Source organism: Pezoporus flaviventris, unplaced genomic scaffold (assembly GCF_033815535.1).
Source record: "Pezoporus flaviventris isolate CSIRO_AGI_PZ_B2104156 unplaced genomic scaffold, CSIRO_AGI_Pfla_v1 ptg000035l, whole genome shotgun sequence".
Lineage (NCBI taxonomy): Eukaryota > Metazoa > Chordata > Aves > Psittaciformes > Psittacidae > Pezoporus > Pezoporus flaviventris.
This window is the reverse complement of record NW_026892583.1, coordinates 4,906,154-4,925,044: the sequence shown is the minus strand read 5'-3', so window position 1 is coordinate 4,925,044 and position 18,891 is coordinate 4,906,154. Positions and strand designations below refer to the sequence as shown.

At 39.9% G+C, this 18,891-nt stretch overlaps 1 protein-coding gene across 1 annotated transcript in view; it reads left to right on the top strand.

The window, feature by feature from the left end:
• INO80 (INO80 complex ATPase subunit) overlaps window positions 1-18,891 on the top strand; it is a 62,659-nt gene that overhangs the window by 31,140 nt on the left and 12,628 nt on the right. Inside the window, exons 24-28 of the mRNA XM_061462297.1 lie at window positions 725-902; window positions 6,586-6,726; window positions 11,091-11,316; window positions 17,004-17,131; window positions 18,699-18,793. Coding sequence (XP_061318281.1) covers window positions 725-902; window positions 6,586-6,726; window positions 11,091-11,316; window positions 17,004-17,131; window positions 18,699-18,793 — 768 coding nt within the window. The remainder of the gene's footprint in view (window positions 1-724; window positions 903-6,585; window positions 6,727-11,090; window positions 11,317-17,003; window positions 17,132-18,698; window positions 18,794-18,891) is intronic.

The following is an 18,891-nucleotide window of genomic DNA, read 5'->3' as shown; positions in this document are numbered from 1 at the left end:
ATTGCTCTTGAGCATGTGTTTTAACACACACGGAATACACTTGTGCTGTGACAGTTGTTCTTCAGCTGTGAACCGTGTTGTCTAGTTTCCACATACCTGGTTTTAATATGTAATGGAATTCCAAGGCATAAGCTTAGGATAATGGAATTTTAGCATTGTGAACTGTATGGGTAAGTTACAGTGTATGCAATGGACAGTACTCTGACTGATGTTAGATAGTGCCTGTAAGAAACTGAGATTAAGAGCAAGTCTTTATTAATAAATGTGTTTTGCTTAGGGCTAATATTCTTTTATTGTGGCTATTTGGGACTAGTGTTTCTTGTTGTGTTTCAGTAACACAAATCCAGTTTCTCTGGACCTGTCTGAATGATCTGTATTATAAATACTGCATTCATTATGCAGGTTATGAATAATTTACATATGGAGCAATTAACAGAGAAATCAGAGTGCAGTTTTAAGTAGCAGTGGCTAACTTGGACTCAAGCCTTTTAAACAAGTGCTTTGAAGTTTCTTCTGATTTAATCACTTCACTTAAGCCACCTTAGGAAAAAATAATATAAGAGTAATGTAATTGGAAAACATCCAGCAAAAAATATTTAAGTCAGGACACTGTAAGCCTGATGTTCTGAAAGAAACATTTGCATCAAATAGTTATGCTGTAAATATCCTCAAGCCTTTCTTTCACAAAGCAGTGAATGAATGTATGTACTGTGTTCTGTTTCAGGTGGTTAGCTCTTTTCCTGTCTCTGAAAGCATCCTACAGGCTCCATCACATTCGCTCCTGGGTGGAAACTGAAGGGGAGAAACAGCAGGGGTCATGTTTTCTGAGGAACAGGGATTTCTTGCTTGATGTAAATTTCCCGCTGTCTTTCCCTAACTTGCACAGCTGCACTTTGCTGCAGGTAAGCAACAGTTTTGTGCTGCGGAGGTAGGTAGCAAATCCTCATGACTGGCAAATGATTTAAACCTTTCTATCCTTATACAACTGGGGAAAACAAACTTGGAAGCAGGATCATTTTATTATCTGTTTTATTAGATCCAGTATATAAAGTTCAGAGAGCTGAATAGAGAAGTAATTTTAACTACTGTCTTCCATGTGGTGATGCATTTCAAAACTGCTATAAAGAATAAATCAGTTGAATTAGAAGTCTTAAAAATGCTACTGAAGCAGCAGAACTAGACTCGTGACGTATCAGGGATGGATTCTACATGTCAGCTTAAGAGTTTTGTAATGTTTCCTACATGTAAGGTGCTTGGTTTCTGACTGAAATAGATCAAATTCAATACATTATTGCAGCCCTGGGGAAAGCAGAGACTTCAGCCAAGCAGTGTTTCAGAGCTGGTGGACAAGCATTGTCAGTGGTGTCTTTCTGTGAAATCTGCTTCTGCTGCTGGCTGAGAGACTCCAGATGTTTTCATCTTACTGTGTAATGCAAGGTCGTTTACTCTGATCTTTTGCCTGGGATGTGTGTGAAGGTTTTGTCTTTTTATGACTAAATTGCTGTTGATTTCCTGAGTTAGGTTATAGCTCCATTGATTTGTTTCACTGGGAAATAAGTTCACAAAAGTGCTAGCACAGAGTCAGGAAAGCATCTGGGGCAGTTAGCAGATATGCAGTAAAAAAACCTCTTCTGAAACAGATTGTGCCAAATTTCTCTAGGGAATATTGCTTCTGTTCATGAGTCTGGAAGGGGAAAGGAGATAGCCAGAATTCAATTGAATAGTGTGTAGAGGAAGTTGAAATTGAAGACGCATAAGCAGTAGGAAACCAACCTTGGACTTGGTGTCATGTTTTGCAGTGTTAACAGCAAAGCCAACAAAATGAGTCCTCCTAGTTATCAAACAAAGAGCAAGCCAACTGAGCGTGTATGCCAGTTAACTCTGGCTGTGCTGGTGTTCAAATATTCCATGTTTCCATGTCTAGCTTCATAAAATGCTGCGCTGTATGAATTTGTTTTCAGTTAGCTTTTTGGGATTACATTCAGCAGTTGGTATAATGACTGTGTAATAACTTATCTCTAAAACTGCACTATAGCTCTGTTGTTTCCTTGGTATGGTTAAAGAGAACTTGTGTGGGATCATAAGTGTTGCAGCCTAACAGTAAAGGAGTAGAAGATGGTATAAAAAGTTGTATGCCCTTATAGAAGGTAGCATTCATTTTTATGTATGTAGAAGATAGAGATCTTTGCATACCCTTTGAGTTAGTGTGCATAAATACGAAAAAATTGGAAGTTGTTAAATTTTCTTAGAGAACAGGTGAGTTAATGTTATAGACATTAAATAAGAATGTGCACATGTAGGTTTTAATATTAAAAATGAAATGTAAAGCATATAGGTAGGCTACAGTCCCACCTGTGCCCCAACCTAGCATGACTTAAACATGTAATTTGATTTCTCCAAATAATTTCTGTCCTTTGAGGAAGTCATTCCTTGTGGCTCAGAGGTCGCAGTGCTGTGACTATGTGTGACTAGTGACTGGTGTAACTACTACCTTTTATGGAGAAAACAGCCAGCTGAGAAGCAGAGTTCATCAGTGTGTGCAATACAGTGCATTTGTGATAACCCCAGTAAATCTAAAGGACATTTAGCCCTACAGTTACGACAGATTCTTTAGATCTGTTTTCTAACCTGCACGTTAGACAAATTACCACCTGAAGTCACTTGAAAATAACCTGTATTTGCAGGATTTAGTTTTCAGAGCTTGTATGTAGAACCTCTTAAAGGTGTGCAAAACAAGCATGCCTTTTAGCAGCAAGCAGCATCATGGGTGAAAATGACCTCACTGTTTTCATCTAAGCCCAGATTTGAGAAACTTTCAATGTAAAATTCCCTGAGGCTTTCTCTAGGGCTTCATAAGATAGTAACGTGTAGGGAGTGAGGAGGGAGAGAGACAGAGGAAAAAGGAAATGGTATAAATCTGGAAAGGCTTTTCTTAACCGCTCAGATCAGCATTTCCGATACAAGAGACAAACCATGAAAATAAGTCAGTAGACAAAAACCCACATTTATTTTTAACGGATCTTTCGGAAATTGAGGTAACATCTGTCTAAATATAGTATGAGTTTCTTCACATAAACACAGAAGTGTGAGGTCTCTTCATTCCCCTTATTCAGCACCTCCAGAAGATGTGTATTCATTTGTATCCATTGATTTTGGGTGACATGGTTTTGTGTGAGATGTCCCTGCCCATAGCAGGGGACTGGAACTAGATGATCTTAAGGTACTTTCCAACTCTAACTATTCTATGATTCTATTTAAATTAATGTAAAATCTGATCTGTTGAAATGAACTCTTCTATCCTTTGCTTTCCTAATTTTCTTTCTATTAGGTAGGATTGTTAATGAGCTTAAGATGCTGGTAGCAACCACCCATATTTAATTGGAGCTCTGCAGTATGGGAATGCCTCTTCCAACACTTCCTTTGTATTGCAAAGTTTTAGTAGATGTGTACTTCTTACTTTTTAACAATCCTCTTGAGTTCTTGGCTTTGTTGTACTAAGGTATAGGATCCATTTCAGAGCTGTGGCTGTGTTCAGTTCTGTAACTTTACCCAGTCTTTTCCATGTATGTGACTGATGGAAGCTGGTTTCCACTGTCCCTGTTGTATCTGGTGTCTGCTCTGTTCATGAATACTTAACTGCTACGTATGTCAGGGAGCTCAGAGAGGGATGTTTTCTTGTGACCTGCTCATAATTTGTACGCAGGAAGCATAGCACTGAAAACCGGATTAATGCCCATGTACAAGACTTACTTCTAATACTCTATATATGCAAAAGTAAAATTTTTCAATTATTTTTGATACCTTCTTGGAAGTTTTCCTTTATGTTTCTTCCTGGGTACTTCTAATAGGGCTAAAGCCATCTTTGATGGCTCTTTGATATTGTTTTCCAAAAGAGAATTAAATAACAAACTTGCATAGGTTTGGAATTACACTTTGTTAGCCATTTCTTGTATTCTTGCTTTCCAGGAAATAGTTACCAAACTCCTCTCGTGACCAGGGCCACAATCAGTATGCCAACACTTGGTGTTGTAAGACTTACTGGAAAGCTCTTGTGACTGCATGCAACACTGATTCCTCTTTGTAAAATGAGTTGTACCCCCAGTGAGTGGGCTTTTACTTAACTCAAAGGCAGTTGGTCTGAGTCCATATACTAGCCTGCTGTTGCTGGGAAGGAAGTCGCTCTTCCTTTCTGATCTTTGCTGTACTTTCTTTACTCCCAGCTGCTGAATCCTGCCTCCGCTGATGTGGGCTTGCACTGTCACATCCTGTATGCACCAACTGCAGAAAACTTACTTTTTCATGGCTGTTGAATTGGTTCTTTGGTTACATGTGTAGGTAAATAGGCTTTTTGGAGGGATAGGCAGGTGATATAACTCGAGCAAGAAGTGGCACAAATGCCATGGAAGGGATTTCTCCCCTTTCAGCAGCAGTGCTGGTGCTTTGTTGCCACCACTTCTGGTCCTCAGACGAATAAGCCACCATTCACATCTGTTGCCCACCGCCAGGTACTCCCAGCCTTGTATTTCCCACTCTGCTGTTTCAGCACACGGCCTGTTTTACCAGGTGGTGAAACAGATCACAAAACTAACTTGGAGTGGAGGGGCAAGGGTTTGTTTTCATCTTGATCAGCATCTTAAGGAGTACAAACAGCTAGGTCAACAAGAAGCGGCTCTGCGGGGACAGGAGTGAACATGTGAAGCAGTTGTGTTAAGCCAGCATTACTGATGAAGAATTGCCAGCTGAGTAAAGCCTGCTTTTGGGATCACATATCCAGTGTGGCCCAAGCTTTGACCTGTGCTTTTTAGCCCTGCTGAGTGTCAGTGAAAGGCTATTGTCAGCTCTTTCTGCACTCAACCTTCTATAGGGAGGAGCGGATGTTCAGTCAGAGCATACACACTTTATTTTTGCCAGCTCCCCACCACAAGTCATGCTGGTAGCAACTGAAAGACCCACTTACATGCTAGGAGTAACTGTATTTCATAGGTGGTGCTAGCACCTATGTACAGTAAGGCTATATTTCTCCCTTGTCAGCAGGTTCCAAATTATACACGTTAGCAGTCTGCATCTTGCCCAGTGAATTTACTTCTGGAAATGGAAAGGGCCCAGAATTTATGATCCATAATAAAGTGCTGCTGTGGATGGTTTTAGTTTGCTTTTCTTAATATGGAGGAATACATATATCCAGTTGCAATGTTATAGACAAGGCATCTGCTTCTGTCATGTACCCTGTTGTATAGAACTTCAGACACTGGGATTTTAGGAAATTGGGAGGCTCTGTAAAGTGAAAGTAGCATGCAGCTGATTCTGGTGCATTAGGAACTGGGGCAGAGCAATGCCAAAGCTTTAGATACTAGTCACATTTTACTTAAGTGAACTGCTAGGAAAGCTAGGAGGGCACATCCTGTGATCAATGAAAGGTATACCTCTTATGTGATTAAAATTGCTGCGTGTTTCCTGTAGTATGCAGAAGAATGCCCTGTGTGCTTTAAAAAAAAATTATAAGTAATGATAATACATAATGAAGATGATCAGGGGCTGGAGCACCTCTTCTATGAAGACAGGATGAGAGAGTTGGGTTTCTTCAGCCTGGAGAAGGCTTAGGGGAGGACTTACAACAGTCTTCCAGTACCTAAAAGGGGCCCACAAGAAATCTGGAGAGGGACTTTTTACAAGGGCCTGTAGTGACAGGACAAGGGGAAAGGCTTTAACCTGACAGAGGGAAGATTGAGATGAGATATTAGGAAGAAATTGTTCCCTATGAGGGTGCTGAGGCGCTGGCACAGGGTGCCCAGAGAAGCTGTGGCTGCCCCATCCCTGGCAGTGTTCAAGGCCAAGTTGTGGACGGGGCTTGGAGCAACCTGCTCTAGAAAATTTAGTTTTCTGATATTTTTCTGTGTGGGGTTGAGCATCTTCAAAATTCCCCCTTTTCTTTTTTTTAATGCTGGTGCATCTCAATGCCCCCGCTTCTGAATCAGTACATTTTTCTCTATCAAAAGGATATTGATACACATGTGGCAAGTTCCAGGATTTATACATGGGTGTGTTCATGTGTATGAGTAACCATGCTGCCATCTTGAAAGTTCTCAGGTTAAAATTCAGAGCTGGTTTGCACAGAAAAGGAAGAAAAGGTTGGAAACGATGAAAGTCCAAGGGTACCAGACTAGTCTCATTTAGAATCTTAGTTTTTTTTCTCTTCTAAATTTCATTTTACTTATGCTTCAGAATAGATCAAGGATTAGCTTGAAAACAGCTTGAGGGGCAGACCTAAGAATATTCCTGTCTTTCCTTCTTTATAAAAGCTAAAGTCAAAAGGTTCAAAGAGCCTAAAACTTGTTTCTGGTTCCAGCTGGGCATAAACACAGGTATTGGTACGGGCTATTTTAATTTCAACTGTTTCAGGATTTGAATGTTCTGATAATTACACAAAGATCCCATACATTCTCACTGCAAAAGATGTGTAGTTTCCTTTTACAAAGAGAGATACTTGGCCAGTGTTTTTTGTCTGTCTTTCCCATGAGTGGTCACAATATTTAAGAGTATTTCTTTATAGACTTAGTAACTTACTAGTTTTAATTTTGTTTTCAGAACCTTGTGTTCAGCAGCCACTGTAAAGCAGTTACTGGCTATTCAGATCATGTCATACATCGAAGGAGATCAGCTACCTCATATGTACGGTGCTGCCAGGTGACTGAGCTGCCGTCCTTCCTGTGCATAGCCAGTCCACGGGTAAGTCCCAAGTTAAGTTGTAAATTATGTATTTTCTATTGTGTTTTAAATCTTGTTAGAATTGTGTCTTAGGAACAGGATGATCTATTACTTTCTTTTGGTTGGGTAAAACTGTTGTGAGGATATCCTTTTGCTACTGTATTCAATAGTAGTTTTTTTTGTAGGGGAAGTGACTGTAATGTGCCCTGAAGGGAAAAGGAGAGTTCTGAGATGTACCTCACAGGAGTTGTTCTGAGATACATAAGATTTCACTTTCTCTTCTAGTACCAAAAGCAGTAAAATTACAGAAGAGGTTAAGTAGATTGTTCCCCAGTAATCTGAGAGGGAGATGAAGATATGCTATGAACAGAATGGAGCGATTGTTTGGTCAACACTGATGACAAAAGGGAGCTAAGGAGCAGTGCCTTTTTGAAAAGGATGTTAGTTGTCTCTCATTGCATCAGCTTATGTGCCAAAAAGGAAACACCAAATTGCACTGTGTAAGAATTATTTGAATTGGAATTTTCTAAATCTTTTGGATATTAAGTGGTACTGCTTGGGATTGTCCATCACCTATCAATTGAATTTTGAAATTATTTTAGCTGAAATTTCCTGGGCCGACACAAGAGACCTTCTGAAGTCTGTGGATACTGCATTCCATGTTGTTGGATCTTGACAAAATTGGGCAAAACATACTTTTATTACCAGACCGTACAGATGTTACGTTCTTTACTCACTGTTGATGTTACTGCTGTAAGCTTGATCAAATGGGCCCACATGCAGTTATACATATGATTCTGGAGAAGGGTAGATGGCAAGTAGGACTCTCTGTTATTACCTACATGCTGTTGCCTGAGCTGAATTCATCTGTGCCTGCAGCTCCAGGGGCCAGAAATCCAAACTGAACTTCTCAAAGTCACACATCACGTCCCAGTCACAACAAATTCCTGTCCCTGGAAGCGTTCAGGGCCAGGTTGGATGGAGCTTTAAGCAGCCTGGTCTAGTGGAAGGTGTCCCTGCCTGTGACAGAGGGTTGGAACTGGATGAGCTTCAAGGTCCCTTCCAACACAAACCATTCTATGATTCTACGATTACCTGGTTCAGGAACAAGCAGTTATTCCAAGAGTAAATTGTGAAAGCCACTTCTCCTTCAGATTCCTTTGTTTTCTCACTCTTTGTACCTAAATTTGCATTACAGATGAAGAATATGTGGAATACTTCCCCCTACATCAGGAAGGGAGGAGAAGGGGCTTAGAAGGCTACATATGAAGGGGAAGGGAAGGGCAAGGAGAGATCGTCTCTAATATTTATTCTCATGAATAAAAGTTACTTGTTTTGGCTTTGCTGGTGTTTAAAGATGGTTAAGTGGAAGCATGGCTTCTTGTTTCTAAGAATACAAAGACTTAATTTTATGCTTGTTAGAAACTTTTGGCAGGAGTGCAGAAGACCTGAAGCAGCAGAAAGGACACATATCTTCTCAGAAACTATAGCCTTCTGTTATTGTTTGACCTGTGATGAATTTTGGGAAGTTAATGGAGTGAATGATAGGAGTGCATGTTTATATAGCAGCTATGGGATGGTGAGGGGTGAGTCAGTGTCATAGTTTTCTTTCTATGCAGGCAGTTTTCTGGGGTACATATAGCTTGGAGGATGGATCTTGTATTCTGATTAGGAAGCTGACTAATTCAGTTTCAATCAGTATTGTTTGGTTTCAATAGATCCAGTGTGTGCTTGCAGCGCAGAAAGCCAACTGTATGCTGGGCTGTATCGCAAGTGTGTCCAGCAGGTTGAGGGAGGTAATTCTTCCCCCTCTCCTCTGCTCTTGTGACACCCCACCTGCAGTCCTGCATCCAACTCTGGAGCCCCCAGCACGAGAGGGATGTGAACCTGTTGGAGCAAGTCCAGAGGAGGCCACGAAGATGCTCAGAGGGATGGAGCACCTCTGCTATAGAGACAGGGCTGAGAGAGCTGGGGTTGCATGTTTGAATTGAGAGATTTTGCCATCTCCCTCAAAAATCAGTCCTGTGCTTTGACTGCAGATGGCAGTACAAGATAGCATCAACCCTAAAAGTCTGTTTTGAGTGATGGAAATGTGTACAAAGTGTTAACACAGACTGTTCCACTTTGCAGTGTTTCAGGTGGCTGTATGTATAGACCCATAAGCCAGACTGGTTTAAAAATAGCTCTTGGCTTTTTGCAAAGCAGTGGCTTTACCATTATTGCAAGATTTTGTCTGCTTTTTTAATACGTACTATAATTGTGCTCATGAATCTGTTTAAACAATTGTTTGGCTCTTGCAAAGAGAAGTCTCTGTGAGGTGAATCTATTCCACAGAGCTCCTGTAAAACAGGACTGGACCACAGCTTCCAGCCAGAAGATCTTGTTCAATACCTTTTACTTAGGGTTAGCTGGTAAACATTCAGAGAGGTGCAGCCAGCATCTAAGGTATCAGGCAGTATGTCCTGAGGTATGGGTTGCTCCCTTCACCTTACTGTTCTGACAGTATTTAAAACTGGTGATATTTAAACTATTTTATTGCTTATCATTTAGTTAAGTCATTAAAATACCTTCATTTGCATGATATAATGCTTCATATCTATGATTCTTAGTATGCAACAGTTAATTATGTCATGCTAGAGTAAGCTGGAACAAAAAATTAAAACCCCTCCAAATGCTTGAAAGCTTTTAATCTGCAATAAAAAGATATTTCTTTTAATGTTTAATGTTCCATTATCACAGTAATTTCCACCCCTACTCAATTGTGCAGAAACCCCACTACTTTTCTGTTCCCTATCAAAACCTGAAGACCCCCATACTGTTTTTTCCAACACAGATCCACTTCCTCTTTTATAATGTGAAAACTTTTGCAAGCTTGGTTTCCCCTGCATTCATTTTCATTTGTCACATTGCTTTTCTTATTCCCATAGGTAATGTCATTCGCACACTGTTAGGATTCATGACAATATTTTTAACTTACATGGATTTACACGGATTTCTTTTTTCCCTATTTTACTTTTGAAATCAAAACAACGACTTGCAAAGTAATGATATATTTGCTTCCTATGTTGGTGAAGAAACCTACAAAGGATTGCAAGTTTGTAACTTCTCTCTGTTATAAGCCCATACTGTAGGGTTAATTTGGCTAATATGCAAGTTTAGATGCAATTTTAGATGAGTTTCAACACATAATTAGGTCTGTAGGTACTATGTGAAAGTTTCTACCAGCACTCTTGTCTAAACTTGCTTATAAATAGCTTTTGTAAACACCCCAGAATGTTGGCCCAAAACATATTTATATTCAGGAAAAATAGAAAGAAGTTGGTGGTGATCCGCATTTTATTGGAATGATTCTTGTGCTGGATAGGTGAATTGTTGTGTATTTATAGTTGTGTGAGAGTGTTCTACTTGTGTTTGCTTGGATCACATGGTTTAACTCCTGGTGAAGTATCAAAACTAAAACCCAGGCTGTTGTGGTGTGTACCATGGCTTAGTTCCGCTTTTGGTTTTTATTACTGCAGTATCTTTAAGTTGTCCCTTGCCCTGGTATGAGTGAGGTAAGAGAAAGCTCTGGATTGTACAAAGGCCAGCCCTGTCTGCTGGAACAGGTTCCTTACCTAAGGATATTACAGTCGTTGGCATACAGCTGTTTGGCTAACATGGACCTTCTGCTTTCTGTACAGTTTTGGGTGGGTGTGGCAAAGCAGAGGGAGTTAAAGTGATGATGGAACCATTCCAGAATAGCTCACATGGCATGAAATCAGAGTTGCTGTGTTTGCAACACTAGTCTGCCCAGCTGAGTTGTATATACTAAAGCAGGTAATAGGGAAAGGAATTCGGAGAATAGCCAGAAGAAAAAGATCACCCTGTGCTCACTGGCACTGTTCCTGCAGCCCATTTCTGTTCAGTTCAGCTGTCAAGCCCAAGAAATGTGCTGTTCCAAAATAGGGATGTTTCCCTGTTCATTTGTTTTCCTTTCTAATCTGTGTATCTTCCTAATATTAAATCATCACATGAGTTTCTGTTAAGGATGATACGTAAGTCTCATCTGTGGTAGGTAAATACTTGACTGTGAAGGGCATAAATGAAAGGTGCAGCAAGGACACTTTTCTTTTCCTCTCAACTTTTCTATCAGTTGTGTGGCAGTTGGCATGAGGCATTGTTTATCAAAAGGCAAGTAGTGTGTGCCTGGTTGTTCACGGGACTTTTTGTGGTGTGGGGAGGTGTTGCATCTTTGCTTATTTTAAGCCCAGCTTAAGATTTATTCCATTTGTACATGTCAGTAACTTTAATTCTTAAAATTTGATCCTGTGGGAAGGTACCTGAACTGGAGATCTTGGGATGAGGGGAAATTTGAACAAGAATATTGATGATTATTTAACTTGTAGGTAACAGCTGTGCCACTGGAGTTCTACTGCAATGATCGAAGTGCAGAATACGAGCGCAAGGCACTGAAGGAAGGAGGATGTCTGGAAGCAAAGCAATGTGTACTCAATGGAGCCCCTGAACTAGCAGCTGACTGGCTGAAGCAATCCTCCCAGTTCTTCCCAGAGTATCCAGGAGGGCTGTTAGGGATCAGGCCTCAGAACGGCTGGTCTTTTATCAGGATACCAGGTAAGTTTGGAGGTTGTCATGGAACAGAGATGAGATAAATATGGACATCTGTTCTTCGGTGGTAATTACACTTGGTTATGGGCTTTATGAGGGGGTGGTTGTGTATTTACGTGTTTATTTTTCCTCCTGAGTGAAAGTTAACCCTGGTATCTTAAAACACACCATGATTTCACATCCTGTGTCTGCAGCAAAGCTGTCCATGGATACTGAAAAAGCCTCACACAAACTTTTCTAATGCTTACAAAACCCTCCTAGCATGTTAGCCCCCAAATTGACTGTAAAGAGAGAGATTTGCTTACTGAAGCAGTCTTCTGTCACAACCAAATACTGTTTTGAGGTTGGAGATAGGAAGATTGCTAACAGTCATATCTTACCTCTAAGTGTGTTGGAAGGCCTTTGTATTGACCTAAAAGATCTTCTGTTGGTCTTCCTTGTGAAAAGATAAAAATTACTTGTAGCAGTGTACAATGAGAAGAATGGGTTTGGAGACCAAGTTAGAGGAAATTGGCCTGGGCAACAAGGCATGTGGTGTGAGATTTGCAGAGGTTCAGTTGGAATAGAGGACTTACTCATGCTTCCTGGTAGAGCAGGAGAAGATGATGTACCAGTGTACTTGTAAATATACTTCTTTTTTTTTTTTTTCCCCCAAGAATTAGACTAAAGTAATCCAAGATTTCCTAGAATTTGATTGCCAGTACTGCATTGAATTCCATGGGGCAGACATATTCTGGCTGTCGGAAGATGGTCCTGAGCAGTGAGCAGAGTTCTGCAGAAAGTACTAGAGATCTGAGAGATAGCCAAGAGGAAAAACAGCTTACACTGCCAGATGCTAAGTTATTCCCAGACCCTTTTGGGTCAAGGATGTTTGGCAGGGGAAGTTAGTACAGTAGAAGGAAAATGGCCTTTTGCTTGCTACAGTCCGGTTTAAGAAGGTACCTCATAAGTACTTGGAGTCATTTGAAGCACGTGCATGTTTGTACCTATGTAATGGAGAAACCCTTTTTCATGAGCTCTCACTATAGTGTTAAGTGACAGTTGATGACTTTATAGTTTTTTCAGGAATTCATTGAATTATCCATTATTTGGGAACAGGAAGTGAATTGCTGTAGCAGAAAGGAGAGAAATAGTGAAGGGATAAATTAAGGTGGATGCATGCATAGAGAAATGAAGAAAAGTATCAGATGTAGCACTGAGAGAGGGCTGCACTCTCTTCAGAAGACTTCCATTTAAGCTGATGACTTTGATGGTTGGGATGAGTGTGTATGTAAAGCCTGCATTTAGGAGATGTTGGAACTGCAAGTGAATTTAAAGAAGAGTAATTTCATACAGCTGTGTTTTAGTTAGGTGGAAGGTAGCATTCAAACCTAAACTTAATCTGAAAGGAAAGGGCACATACCACTGCATACAGCTGTGTTTATATGTGCAGAAGCATGCACAGTGCATTACAGAAAACAACTGATACACTAAAGGAACCATTTACAAGGCTGAAGTCTAGCAAGTGTCAAATGGAATGGGTGGTGTGAAGGTCTGTAGTAAATGGGTGGCAAGAAGAACCAAGGGATGTCTCTCTCCTAACCCTCATCTATCCTCTCCCAGTCTCGGTGTTCCCAGTACCCTGGCAGCAGGCTCAGCTGCGATCACTGTGGGAATCTCTTGAGGCTTTTCCTGTTCTTTGAAAGAAAAATGGTCCTGGATTAAATGGCAGGAAGTGTCTGAGTCCTTTTAGCATCGATAAAAAGCACCGGCCTCACTGGCTGTTTACTGTGAGAGTCAGCTAGCTCCTCACTGACCCCATTGTGCCGTGCAGACTGCCGGGAGGGGAACCAGGGGTGTCAACTGGAACCCAGACTTTATCTCTCTTTCCTCTGCATTTTCATGCCCAGAGGCACTTTTTCTCATTCTCCAGAGAGCATTGAGCCCAGCTACAGTCATCAGCCAGAGCTCCTGACAAGGGTTATTTTGAGTCATAATCGTTCATGGCTGTTCTTCCCAGGCCATAGGATCCCACTGCATCCCCATGTAGATGATTTATGTCTGTATCCCTGCATAGCTGGAGGCAGGGACTTTTTATTTCAGACTGAAACCTAAACAATATCAGTTGACACTTACTTTCTTTTTGGTCTGGTTCTCTTTTCTTGTTTATTTCATGCAGTGCTGAAGAACCCAAAAACTGCATCCTTGGGAGAGTTTTTTCACGTGCAGTCCAGGACCATCTCCTGACTGGCTTCAAATTTCAAAAGCTCTTTTCATGCTATTAAAAACACAACATTAAATATATATATATCTACGTATATATCTATCTATGTATCTATATCTCCAAAGATGTTGTAATTGGAGTTTTTCACCAATCATTAAATATGGAAAAGGTAGAATTGCAAATTTCGGAAATGCCATATAAAAATAGAAGTAAACCACCTTTTTCGTCCTCCAAGATACAAGGGAATGAGAAATAGAGAAATTAGAAGTAGAAGACCCTTTCTTTTTTGAGTACTCATAGTGTTTCCTGAAGATGGCATGAATAAAGTACATTTTCTCTTACCACTTCCCGGAATTTGTCCTTTGAATCACTAGGTGGCAGGCTTTAAGCATGCAAAACTGTTTGATCTTACAAAACACAATGTTATCAAGATAGCACATTTAGAGATGCCAGGTTAAAGTCAAATGGTTTTCTCTTCCAGAGACATAAATCTTTTGTTGTTGTTGTTAGTTCTGTTTTGCTTTCCAACCATAAAAAAAAGCCAAACCCCACAACTTTCTCACCAGTGCAGTCTGCTCTGACACTAAGATATTGGAGAAATTATGAGCTGTTAATAAGTTGGTAACTTTTCAGACTGTAAGACCATCTGCAAATAAGTTCTTTACTTGTAATTTGTATTTTATTGCTATTTAAAAATAGTAGCTTACACAATGGAGACTTAAGGAGCCAGCAGCAAAGGACACTCATTGTTTCCACTTGCCAAAACTTAATTCTACCTATTTATGCCTGTGTGAGAGGAGCATTTTGCTTTTGGAAACTTGCTAATATGTTAATCTGAGCCAGTCAAGACTGACGCTTGAACATACCCTGTTTGTTCTCCATTTTCTTCCAGTCAGATGGCTTTTGGTTAATAATCATACTAGTTTGTCATGTATATCTAGACTTTCCATGTTGCTTCACTCAATTTAATTCATTCTGAAACAGCAAGCTGACCAATTACAATAAAAGAATGCCATGGCTTTATGGATTTAAAGGAAAGAATAACATTTCGTATAAACATTGCTACTGTGCAGACTTGGAGTTTTTTTGGTATTTTAAAACCAAACAACTGCAAGTAATTTCCATTTTTACTTAATTGCTTGAGTTCTAAGCTTGTTTTTCTTTAGAAGAATTCATGAAACTAGTAACAATAGTTAATAGTATGTAATTGAGTTCTCTCTAGAGATGAGTGTGTCATTAGAAATATGTTGCACTTGGAACAAATAACATCCAGAGCTGTGGTCTAGAGTTTTCTTTAGAGTATCTCTTTGGCTTAGCTCCTGAGTTGATGGATTCCCTGAGGTGGTTGCTAATGATTCAGTCAAAGAGGTGGCACTTGCTCCTGGCAAAGCAACAAGATCACCCTCAGAAAGGAAAGCAAATTGGAGGAAAAACAGTGACTGTCTGGATAGGCGGACAAGCAAGAAAGAGCAGAGCTCTCTTGTCTTGGATTCTTAACTAGTGAATTGCTGGAGCATGGGTCTAAACTTACCGGGGAGTTCACAGCATTGACTTCTAGTGCAAATAGAAGAGCTGATAATTTTAAGCATTATTGACATCTCAGTTTCTTGAATTTTGGAAAGGAGTATTGTTGGCTCCTTCTTCTGATGTCTAATGTAGATCCCATTAGTTCCAGCATCAGGTCCATTATTTGTATTTAAGCTAAAGATGTTTTTTGAAAGAAATATTGATTGAAGTATTAACATGATGAAGAGTCTCCCATGTTTCTGGATTAAAGTGTTTCTGACTAGTTTTTCTTCACTATTAGAGGGATAAGAGGGAAATTTGCCTTGGTTTTACACTTCTAATAAGTCACTGGATACTGTGCTCTTCTCTGCTGGTATACAGTTCTCTTCAGTTGTTAAAAGCCTTTGTCCAAAAGAGGAACCTTGAGTATTGCCATTTGCCCTTTGAAAAATTGAAACAAACCAAGTTTCTGAATTCCCTTACTGCAGGAAAAGCTTTTTAATACAGTGAAATAGTGGGGACTTTTCCTGAATGCTTTCTGTTTTTTACAGCCTGTCTGAAAGGTGTATTAAACCTGGGCAAACCTTCCTTTCTTACCAAAGCCCTTGAACCTGCAAGAGTCAAACTTAGCCCTCTGTGCCGCATCACTGCACTTGGGTACTCATGGATGGTATTGTTTGCCATGCTGATAAGCCCTTTTTAGGAGCACTGTTGTGTGATCTGTACTCCTCTCTTCCACTAGTATGGGCTTGGTTTTAGCTGTATGAAAATGTTCAGGTGAATAATTTCATTTTTATATGTACCTTTTTAATGTAGCTGGAATATTGTGCAAGGCAGTTAATTGCCTTCCAGAAAGCTGGATTTTCTTCAGCCCGTGAGTTAATTCATTCTGTGCAACAAGAAGTGTGCGGAAGTGTTACCTGCTAGACATGTTGAAAATATTTGGGTTCTGTACTAGCCTGCACCATCTGCAGTTGTCAACTTTCCGTTTTGGCTGTAAACCTAAAATCAGACATCCCAAAGAATAAAGAATCATCAGTGGCCTTTCCAACTGATAATTTTTTGGAAGAAAATGTCTCTTTATCCTCTTTCAGCGGTAGGGTATTGTTTACTGAAGTTTATGTACAGAATGTACAAACAGGAAGATCTCCTTCCTGAAAAATACTTCATGAGCAGTGCTGAAACAGAGAGGACATAAAGTATAAAATCTGAAGTGACTTAAGAAATGTTTCCAGATGGCAATCTTTATTTTTTATTTTTTTCTTAAAGGCAAAGGGCAAGGAGGAAAAAGAAGAGTTAAGGCAGTGCTGTGAATCATAGATTCATAGAATCGTTAGGGTTGGAAAGGACCTTAAGATCATACAGTTCCAACCCCCCTGCCATGGGCAGGGGCACCTCACACCCAGGGCTCTGTCCAGCCTGGCTTTGAACACTGCCAGGGATGGAGCATTCACAACTTCCCTGGGCAACCCAATCCAGTGCCTCGCCACCCTAGAGAACTGTTCCTGTTCTTCACTTTCTATGTTAGTGAGGGGTTTGATCTCAAAACTAGATCTGTTGAGGGTGAATACAAAGCTCAGCAGCAGGTAGCAGCGAATGTCCAAAGGACAGTGTTTTAACATGAGAAGTGGAAAAAAATTCTTCAACTATCAAGGCGTGTTGTGGTTGTTGATGTGGTCAGAATCCTTAGATGAGGGAAATGGCTGTCCAAAAAAGGATTGAGTCTGTACTAGTGAGGAGATCAATCTGTGATGAAATCTTGCCATGTGGGTATATTCATATACTCCCATCTTAGCAAACAGAAGTTATTGTTAGCAGTGTGACTGTAAGTGTCAGCCAGAAGAGGTGTTGCTGTTTCTCTGATCACAGCTCATTACTTTAGGGATTATAATGCAGTGAAGTGCTGGGAAAACTTAGAACTTAGCTTGTTGCATGTAGCTGTTCTGGCTTTATTAGTTACCTGCTTTTCATCCATTTCTTTTAGACAAAGAGAGTCTGATCACTGACAGTGGAAAACTTCATGCTCTTGATCTTCTGTTGACACGGCTGAAATCTCAAGGACACAGAGTTCTCATCTACTCCCAGATGACACGGATGATTGACTTGCTGGAGGTAGGAGAGCTGTAGCCTACAGAAGACAAATTCTGAAGATGCAAATTTAGCAACAGTGTTTTGGAGAAAATACTGTCATTTGGGTGCAGCAAACCTGACGTAAAATTGTACTGAAGGATATACAGTAAATGCATTAATATGGAAAAATAAGAGCTGCCATACAAAGTTATATCTAAGGTCCAGTCTAGTGTTACACTTCCAGCCGTGTACAGCAGCAGATGCTATGGGAAAAATGTACAAGAGGGGTTGCATAGCTCAATTATCCTCTTTTGCTGGTTTTAAACCACTTCCTTGTGTTTTCATATGATGCTCATGTGCCCTTTCATTGGAAGGAAGAGGGAGAACAGTCAATAACTGTATGTTGTTTATGTTGCTTGTAATTTCACAGACTTTTACTGTTTTCCTCTATCATCTTAATCCTGTGCGAAAGTTTGATAGAAGTTCTCTGGCTTATACAATAGGAAGGAAATTAGGAATTAAGGCATTACTTGTTATTTAAATACAGCCAGTCTGCCTCAGAAAGGAAAAAAAACCCGAGTATTCGATTAGCAGCCATACCACTAAAGGGCTGGTCTGAAAAGACATTTGTAGGAGAACTATTAATTTGGTTTCCTATTGGTGATACTTACAGTGGTTAGAAAGAAATACTTTTATTTCTCTGGGCTTTTGTGGAAGACAGCAAAGTTTGAGGTTTTGGTTGGGTCTGAAAAAGGAATCAGTGTTTTCTGTTAGCATTCCATTTAAAGGCTTGGGAGCACACCATTTTGCTATTTGACTTCCTAAATGTTCAACTTTATTTGTTGGATAAGCCCCCTAGCAAGTTTCTCTTCCTCCCCACCCGTGTAGCAGAAGCTGGAGTTAAGCAAGCTAAAAATCAAGTAAGGACTCAGTTTGTAATAAAATCCTTCCAGAAGTTATGTAGCAGTAGATACAGTAGCACTGCACCAGCTGCTAAGAAGGAGAAAAATGACTGCTACTGCTGAACCCAGGGCAAAGCTATATGACCCAAGAGATCAAAATACATCTCATCTGCCTACTTGAATATGAAAGGACAGAATATGTCCTATTTCTTTTAACTGTGTCACTGTAAGTGTTGTGGTATCATACTAACCTAATCTATGCAGGGCAGAGATCACAAACCTTGTTTACAGACTTATAAACCCATCTTTATTTGATTTCCCTTCAGCTGAAGAACTGCAACTTAATTCAGCCATTAGAAAATGGCACATATAAATACAAAGAGTAAAATTACCTTCTTTCAACAGATAGGGATAAAGTAGTGTTATTTCATGCAGATGTGTATTTCATATTTTTTAAGCTTATGCTTGTTTTTTCTCAATGTGTTGGCTTTCTCCTATATGAAATTGTCCATAATTTCAGCGAGAGTCTCATTATGTTCATGTGATAAGGGGTCAGATCATATTCTGCATGAATATTTGATGTTGCTGAAATTTAGGGGATTTTTTTTTTTTTTTTTTCAATTAGCAGTTCTGGTGTTATTGGGTTTTTCTGGAAGATTGAGTAGTTTCAAGAACAACTCTATTTATCTGCTGTGTCCCCTTCACAGGAATACATGGTTTATAGGAAACATACTTACATGAGATTGGATGGTTCTTCAAAGATTTCTGAACGAAGGGATATGGTAGCAGATTTTCAGAACAGGTAATGTATTGTACAGTGTGTGCTAAATTGTGTGTACATAGAGAGCTGGTATTAGATGTAATGGAAATAGATGAAATATGCACTTAAATTATCTTTCC